Source organism: Poecilia latipinna, unplaced genomic scaffold (genome assembly GCF_001443285.1).
Source record: "Poecilia latipinna isolate Pla-1442-1.1 unplaced genomic scaffold, P_latipinna-1.0 Scaffold943, whole genome shotgun sequence".
Taxonomy (NCBI): Eukaryota; Metazoa; Chordata; class Actinopteri; order Cyprinodontiformes; family Poeciliidae; genus Poecilia; species Poecilia latipinna.
The window spans coordinates 1-9,311 of NW_015113559.1; the positions used below are offsets into that span (position 1 = coordinate 1).

General features: G+C 42.3%; 1 protein-coding gene across 2 annotated transcripts in view; it reads left to right on the forward strand.

Annotated features, from left to right (window-relative positions):
- The first annotated feature begins 3,613 nt into the window (after positions 1–3,613).
- Positions 3,614–9,311, forward strand: part of col26a1 (collagen, type XXVI, alpha 1) — a 29,709-nt gene continuing 24,011 nt past the window's right edge. Inside the window, exon 1 of one of the 2 annotated variants that reach the window (XM_015049377.1) lies at positions 3,614–3,962. In XM_015049377.1, the coding sequence (XP_014904863.1) occupies positions 3,908–3,962 (55 nt within the window). In that variant the 5' untranslated portion in view covers positions 3,614–3,907. Of the gene's footprint in view, positions 3,963–5,310; positions 5,360–9,311 lie in introns of those variants that run through there. The other variant, XM_015049378.1, reaches the window with a different exon arrangement.

Consider the following 9,311-nt stretch of genomic DNA (forward strand, 5'->3'; position numbering starts at 1 on the left):
GAACTGCTTGCCTCACCTCGAGTCTGTTCTCTGCCGTTCCTGATCGCTCCTCCGCACAAAAGACACGATACACACACAGTTGGTGACAAAAAACACTGTACATTATATACATAAGCTAACCTTACCTCCGATAGTTTCCACGCTATGGCTTTTCTAGTTTTTCTAGCTTTAGCAGGAAGTGAATCGTTGGAAGTCAAAATTAGAAATCAAAGAAGAAAGCGCCGATTTTCATTTAGAACAAGCACATGCTAGCAGCAGGCACGGCGGAGAAATGTTTTCCAACTCATACCCCCTCATCTTGGAAACCACACGAAGAAGTTCATATAATGCATCCAGATCATAGCCGCTGTATGTAAAGCTCGGCATGAACGAATCCATGGTTCGGCGTTGGAGTCGCAGGGCTGCGTCTTTAATAGCAGATTTATTGCAGGCCTCTGCTGAGTCCTTGTGGAAAACCGAGAGCGCCGGAGAAGTCATCGGCTGATAGCCCGGTGCTTAACTTCAGGTAAAAATACCACGACTTTGCAGTTTTGATATCAAAGTTGAATATCGGTAATTGCTTTTATTTAAAATAAATTGCGAAAACAATTATTTCATGCTGACTGCGGTTAAAAGCGGCAAAAGTGCAGCAGCCATCTTTCATTCAGTTGATAAGGAAAGAAAATGATTACCTATAAATATAAAAATATAAATAAAAAATATAAAAAGTGATAAGAGCGGTTTAGTTTGGTTTTGAAGCCTTTATCCTTTAACGGGCTAATTAGTAATGTTTTCACACTTTAAGCAGTGACAGCTGGGGTCACAAGTCTCTGACGGGGTAATTTTGTGGGTCGAAGGTCAAAAACTTTGGCAGCCACCCTTCTAAGTTACATCAGGTTGCTTTGGGGTTTCATGTTATATTACACGTCTTTGTTGGCCAACTGTTCCTCGGGGCGCTGACATTGCTCTCACATTTCATCTAGTTTTACACAATCTGTCCCACCGATCGTAAAATTTTAAAGCCTGATGAGCATGAAAAGCATATTTTTTCCCCGAGCCCCTTATAGGTCTCATTTGTTCTTGCCACAGTAACTTTCCACGACCATGCGTTAACGCTTGGACAATGTCTCCTATCTTGAAACTAAGCCGGATGCTGGCCCACGGCAGATTGAGATTTCACTGACTGAAAACAAATTAACTGCTAATCCCAGCAATTCACATATTTTTGACTAATTCAGATGGACATTTTTGGATCAGCTTCCCCAGCATAAAAAGAACAAAGGGTAATGTCTGAGATGTGGTGATACAGTTGGGTTTTCATGTACTTTTCGTGACGGACTGGATCAAATGTCTGGAAAGAAATGTGACTTAGCTTGTGTGCTAAGCTAAGCTATCAATCTTCTTTTCCGTTTAACAGGCAGATATGAAACATGTTATCCATCTTCTCATGTAACGCTTGGCAAAAAAACAACACATGAGCGTATTTCCCAGACTGTCAGACGATTCCTCTGACTAATACCAGAACTGTGTAAATGTGCTTTTGCATTCATGTTTGGGTCTCTCAAGCAACACTGACCATGCAGCTCCGAGCAGCTGAAGTCTGCCATAATGGAGCCAGCGGTTTTATCAGGACAGCCTTAACTGATGAAGGTGACGTATTCTCTGGTTTTAGTTTGATGGGGGCTCTGGCCGCACTTCAGACACAACGACAACCCGATGGAGGAGAAGACGAAGTTTAGTCTGTTTTAACCGAGATTGTTTCTCTCACCTCTGCACATGCTAGCTGTGCAAAGGGGTTAATAAAAGTTGACAGTTTAAAAAAAAAAAAAGGTTATAAAATGACCTGAGAAAAGTTTACATAAAACACGACATGTCCCATGTTGTCATATTTTCTAAATAGAAACAAAGCTAAGTTTAAAAAGCTGTGGACGCTGTTGTTGCTCTTGGAGGCTTATGTAAAAATTCATTCAATTATCTGACAGCAGGACATTTCGAAAATAAATTTGCTTAACGGAAACGCAGCAATTGGGTGGGGGCGGAGGGGGGGAAAACAAAAACGCGTTTTTTGTTATAAAGTTTTGGCTGTAGCAAAATTAGTTTATTTTGTGTCACATGATTAACAACTGATGCTGCTACTGCGGAAGCCACGAAGAAGAAGACGACAGGAAGTAGTTGGATGATGATTTTTTAATGACTTATCGCGTGAACAAACTTAGTCACATGTGATTTGAGGCCACCGTAAAACATGGCTGAAAGTGGAGTAACAAGAGAGGAATAATGCCAAACAAAGCAGCAAAGCTAAACAGAATGATTTAAAAGAACAGAGTCAAGATGCCCAAGTGTCCTAGTTAAAGCCCTGGCCCTCTACCTTACTTAAATACCGTGGCAGAACCTTAAAAGAGCTGTGCATAAATCAATGCATATATAATAAAACGTAGCATGTTAAGTAAAATATCTGATAAAACAACACTGAGAGCTATTGGTACTAAACATAGTTCTGATTAGTGATAAATCATCAAATTAAATCTATTGTTTGTTTTTCCTACTATTGAGTCGATAACAATAGTAGGATAACATTAACTACTGAAATACTTTTATTTTGTGCTCAGTTACAAAAAAGTAAAGCAAAAAAAAAAAACTGTTTCACTCAGAACCTTTAAACAGCTTAAATAATCTGTTTTTATTAGCTGATTTTACCATCTGTGTTGCCTAAACAGGTAATTTATTAAATGAATGTTTCTGCGAGCATTTGCAGATATTTGCTGACATTTACAAACCTCAAACACTGTTTTAGAGAGTAATTGCTTTTTAAAAAATCATAGATAATCTTAAAATGTCTGACATTTAGCACCATAACTGTAGGAGTCTGATAGACGCTGTAATGATGTGGTGAGTCCAGCTGGTGGATGACTCAGGCACTAAATGCTTTTCATGGTGCTTTACAACCCCTCTTGCCTTGAAAAATAAAATAAAATAATAATAAAATCACGGTGCTTCTCGTCAGACACAGAGTAAAAGCAGGTCTCAGGCTGATTTCTTGCGGCTTTGCTGATGGAAACTGGGTGTTTTCTGAACGCCGCGGCCCGTCGCCACTCCCGATGGCCTGGTTTGTGCCGCTGGGCATCTCTCGTTCTTCACGCGTCGCTCTCGGTGCGCAGCTTGTGCTAACACATGACGGCATGGAACACGTCGGGCGGGGGGGGGAAATGTGTTTGTAATTTGCTCGCCCTCCTCCGCCTCCCTGCCCCCGTCGTTGCTGCACCTATCTGCACATGCGATCGTATTAACTCGTTGGGTATTTGCGCGCGCTCCCTGGGGGGGGCATGATGTTAAAGGAGTCGGAGCCAGGACCTCCCCGATGAGAGAGAGGAGTGATCTTTGGTTTTATGGATATGCTCAGGGAAAGTATTAAGAAGTTTAATGCTGCGTGCGCGAGCGAGCTGGTTTCCAGCTAAAATGTGGCTGAAACGCTTGACGTTCCAGCTGCTTTAATTTGGCGGGTCAGCAGCTGGGAAGCATCTCATTCAAGAGGAAATCTGCTGGATGGATTATCTCCGACGCCAGCTTTATTATTATGTTATATTCAAAAGTACCTTTGAGTTCTTTTTTTTTTTTGGATGGGGGTGTGGAGTTGTTCTCATTTCGCTCTCTTGGCCTTGGTTTTCCTCGCCACTGCCGTCCTCCTTTATCTTTCGCGCTCTGTGCTGCTTTCCACTTATCCGACTTCCTGCATCCTTTAGATCTCGCTCTCCTCGGAGCAAAGCGATAAAACAGAACCAAATCCCACATGTGCTGCTCCGGGCCTCAACCTGCAGCCCGAGGATGTGACTGACGTCTCTGTTACATCCCTGCTTGTACTCCAGTACGGGTCAGAGGATGACCTCTGACCCGCCAGGCGCTCCCTCTCCCGGTCTGATCTGCCTGATGGATGGCGCTCTGTCCGTGCTTGTTCTGGGACTTTTCACTTCTTTCTTCATTTGTCAGTAAGTCTTCCTTCCTCCTGCTGATAGATTTCCTTCCAGCTGACAGTCTGTCTGTCTGCAGATGCACACATCTGTTTGTCAGGTAATTACTGTTTGTCCAAAATGGTGCCGTCAATCCACTGATCCCTGCGGGAGCGCTGTGATTAATAACGGTTAACTTTTAAGGAAATGTTTCTCTGTCTCAATCCAAACATGTTGGTTTTTCCAGGTTTCAATATTCAGGAAAGGTTTAAAAGAAGTGGTTTTGTTTCCAACGTTAATTCAGAAATGTTAACTATAAACTGGTTGTTATTTTTGGTGGAAGGATAATTCATTGTTAAATACAAACATCTTGGTTTCATCCAAACATCCATCACGGTGTCTTTTTAAAGGGCCAGTATTAGGTAAGATCAACTGTTTTTAGCTTTACATCATGTTATAATGTTATTCCCTCGTCAAAGACATACCTGGAGTGTTGCCTTGAGAAACCCTTTAATCTCCGTGGCAACCATTCAGCTGTGCAGAACACCTGGGTGGACTTAGCCCCGCCTTTGAGACGCAGCTCCTCCTCTGAGCTGCAGCTTACCTTAGACAAAGTCAAAACATCAACCAGCCCCTCAACTTTTACTAAACCAAAATTACCTTTAAACTTTCATTAATATCTTCAAAGCCAAAGCAGCACAAACACATTTTTTTGCTCCACAAACGTAGTCGAGTCGATTCATACCAATTTTGTCTGAACTGAAGAAGGTGGAGAGACTGGTTGGCCTTTCTTAACCTCTGGAAACATTTCTTAATATCTTTAAAACGATAACGGCACAAATGAAAATCTTTGCTGCACAAATGTTTGACACCAATTTTGTCTTATTTGAAGAAAGTGGGGGGCCAACTTCATTCAGGTATTCAGCTCCCAAGCTTCTGAGCTTCTGCCACGCGATTTCCCCGCTCAGCTCTTGCAGACTAGCCAGCAGCAATTAGCAAACACCTGGTGGAACTGCGCATCTGCTTATGAGCTACTTCCCAGTTAAAAACGTTGTTAAAGGGTTGTTAGAGGAACCATGCTGTGATGACTTCCTGAAGGTGGAGTTTCAGAAAGAGCAGGAGTTTTTAAAGAGACAGAGGAACAATTCAAGCTGTTAAATTACAAAGTTAAATTTCTTTTTTTGTCATATTTGCTATATATGGGTTTTTTTATAACAACTGAAGTTAACATAGTTATGTATTGTGCTATAAAATAGCACTATGTGCCTGAAAAACACATAATACTGCCCCTTTAAAGTGAAATTTGCCATTGAGCACAAAAGATTGATTCTCCTCACTCATCTTTTCAGTCGTTTTAGCAACTCTGCAAAGTTGATTGCAGTACAAAACCATATGTGAACTGGGTAACCCCACAAGAGAGACGCTGTTAAATTAAAGTAAGTAATGTGATTAAACTGCATTATGTAATATTAGTTTTAGATTATTCACATACGTTAGCTTTGACACTCCAAGTCCAAAAACATAATTGTTTCTGTGTGAATTAGCTGATTGCTGGTAAATAACATCCATGCTGATGCTTTGGTTTATTCAAAAAAAAAAAAATCTGCTAAACAAAAACCAGGCGAAGGTAATGTCACTTTCAACGATTTGTAGGAGAGGACTGGAGAATTTTGACGGTTCCCAGCGGAGGCCTCGGAGAGGGGACTTGGTGTCAGGACAACGCTTCCTCATGTCAGAAAAACAAACGGATGAAATCGGTGAGCGAAAAGGAGGATAAGGGAGAATGATGGAAGCAGAGATGAAGGAGGTGGGATGAGGAAAAGTAGAGATGGACTTAGTGGATTAATATCCTGTTTGCTTAGACACAAACCAGCAGTTTTGCACAGCATTCTTGTCCCAGCATTCGTTCTCTCGTTTTTATCTATATTTCTTCTCTTTTCTTTTACCAAACATCTCAGAGGAACTATAGAAAATATTCTCTTTCCCAGCTTCTCTCAGCTGGTTCACGCAGTAGCACCTCATGGTATGACACTGACTGCACCAACACAGTCAAACAATCTCCAAACTGTGATTGATGCGCTGATAAAAATTCAGCTCCAGATCAGCGGCGAGTCGTATTGACTGGGAGCGATACAGGATGATTGAATAAGTGGACCAAGAGTAGGAGAAGAGCACAAAAACGGTTTAGAAACGAGTGAGAAGGACTCGTCTCTGTTATGATGTTTTCATTCAGTCAGATAGCTACGTTCTGATCCCTTTTTCAAATCATTTCGGTTTTGTTACGGCGCAGCCAAGCATTCAATCTCAACTGGCAGAAAGTGAAAAGAAAATGACACAAATGCTAAATAGTAGCAGTGACTCCATTAGTTTCTTTTGCTTTGACACAGTAAAATACAGTATCACTGAGTCAGGAGTATTTTCCATAAGAAGAAGACAAACTGAGGCATATTTACTGGCTGAAATAGCTATTATGTCAATGATTATGTCCTGGAAAGAGACCCAACTAAATGGTAATACACCAGCTAAAGAGTACTTTACATTTAAAGACGTACAAGGAGAATATAGTCACGGTAGCAAAAGTTTTGATAACTTTGTCTAGGAAAGTGATACAGTTAAACACAGAAGCGCTGAACCTGAAGTACTTTTAAGAAAGACGAAGGGGAAACAATTAGTTATTTTTAGTGCCTCTGTGCAGGTAACAAAATTACATTGACAACAAAAAAACAGCAGAATCTACATATTTAATTGCATTGAGGGTTCCAGCTGGGAATGAGACGCCGCTAAATACAAAAGCACCGACTCCGGAGCGTGAAGAAAAACAAAGGGAACGTCCATAAATGACGGCAGCAATAACCCTGTCATCTACACCTTTTCACAAAAGCAGCACTATTGGACGCAGATACACTTGAATATTTTTTTTATGGCAAGAAACAGAAAGATGGACACACAGTTAGTGGTTGTAGTAACACCATCGATGGATTCCTAAAGGAAAGAGATAAAGACAAAGGAAGGACTGCTTTGTGTGGGAAGAAGAACAAAAACGAGTGAACAAAGTTTATAGCTTCAACAAGAGCTTTCTACTGGTTCTGTTAAATAACGTCGACCCTAACGGTGGGAGAGGTGCGGTGGGTGTCTGTGTCTTGTGAACTTTTTGGCGAAGACAAGCTTGTTCTTCATTCAGCTCGCATCTGTAGAGCATCCAGGAATTCTACCCAGGTAAGAGTGAAAAGAGTTGTAAAAATACTTCTGAAAGTAAATTTGTTTCCAAAACGTTAGTCAGGTAAATGTAAGTTTGAGTTTGATGCGTTTATGAACGTGCTGCTGTCATGGAGTGAAGGTTGATTTTTTTTTTTTTTTCCATCACGTCTTCCACAGAGAAGGATGTAAACTCAGTGACAGCAACGACCACAGACAACTATAACAACATAAACAGAGAAAACAGAGGAAAGTGGTCACTGGCGTTTTAAGAATCTGTGTTTTATCATTTTGTTTCGTCGTTTGCTGTTCTGGCTTTTCAAACGCTCAGATTATGGAAAGATCTGTGGCCTGGCAGCTTCCATGATGGTGAAAGACACTAAATATCCTCCCTGTGCACGACCAGACATCTCGGTTTTTAAAAATAAAACCCCCGTTCCTCCCTCCCTTCCTCTCCTCGTTCGGCCACCCGCCACAGTCAAAGTAGGTGTTGTGATTTACCAAGTGAGAGTTTGTGGCTGTGTGTGTGTGTGTGTGTGTGTGTGTGTGTGTGTGTGTGTGTGTGTGTGTGTGTGTGTGTGTGTGCGTGCGCGCGCGCGCGCCCGTGCGTGTGCCAGCTGTTCTGCATGCCAGCAATAGCTGACCACTTGTCAGCCAGGCCAGACACACAGCGGGCTTTCTGGGCCTCGGCCAGCTCTGCAAGGCTTGTGCACACGCGCACACACACACACAAACACACACCAACTTGGAGCTCATTTGTGTTTTTATCCTGGTGATGTGACAGCAGCTGTCGGGATGCTACGGGAAGATGTTTGACTACATCATCTTGTAAACGACAGAGGGGAATGTCTGGGTGGGTTTCGATGTGAAGCGTGGTTCGCTCGGTGGTTGGGGATGTCTGAGGATTCGTCTGTGGCTGCGCTCAAGTGCAAAACAGCAAAGAGGGAGAGCGGGAACACTTTTGATCGCCTTCCAGGACCGATGTAGCAAACATATCTGTCTTGGCAGACTGCGTCCTGCTCCAGAAAGCCCCGCGCTGTCTCGTCCTGTAAATCACACGCTAATGGTGGAGATGGCTCCTAAATCTGTAGTTCTCAGACGCAGGACGTGTCCTGATTCTGATCTATGATTAAATAAAGCTTATCTCACGAGTGTTTTTGCAACGAGAGATTTTCATCCAGGCACTCAGCCTGCTCCTCGTCTCCCTCCGAATTCATTCCCACACTCTCCGGTTAAGCTAATTGTTAGCTTCCCTGCCATCATTTTAGTGGGTGTGATCCACTTAATCTGATGTATTATACACTCGTTTGACTTTTTGTTATTATTAATGGCATTTTATGTCATCTCACTGTGCTTTATTATTTCAACCAGCAAAGTTGAAATAATAAAGTACTTGATTTAAAAAAAAAAAAAATGTCTCTGCATCATTTCAAGGACTCTACAGTTCTGGAGATCAGACAAGACGTAACATGTGAATATTAGGAAAAACTGCAAAGACACCCACATTCCTGAATCCCATCGGAGCAGAAAAGGCTTTTCTGTTTTCTTCTGTTTGTTTGGTTTCCCTCTAAAAACAACATAATTGTGATTCGTTCCCATGGGCTCTGCACATCCAAGAATAATAATCCTGTCTGATGCTCCAGTGGTGTAATTATGGATCCAAGCAGACTCTATAGCTGCGCTGTTGTTCTAAACAGCTGAAGCACAGAGGAAGTTTGGTTTCCTAAACCATACGTGATTGAATGCCAACTTTTGAAACTCCTGCCCAACATCTCTGCAGACCGTACACTGCAGTTCTGCTCCACTTCGCGCCACTGGGGGAAGTACTTCTGGTGTTTTCCCACCGTGTGTCTTTATGGCTTGAACAGACATGGATGGTTTGACAAAAGATGCAGACGGGTGAAGCTGGGTCGTTGAACAGCTGCTGCTTTCTTCCATGCTTCAGGAAAATTCACATCGAGTCAGAGATCCGGCAAGTCCTAAATTGGATGAAGATGCAGTATATTATTCTTTGTTTCTTATATATTTGTTGAAACTGTTGCAATGTCGTGACAGTTTGTTATGAGGCACATAATCTGTGAAAAGATTGATCTCCTCCCAGAGCTACTATCGCCATCTGAGGAAACATACTGCTCCCAACCAAAAACAATCAATCAGAGTCGGGGGGGGGGGGGGGGGGGGGCTAAAGGGGGG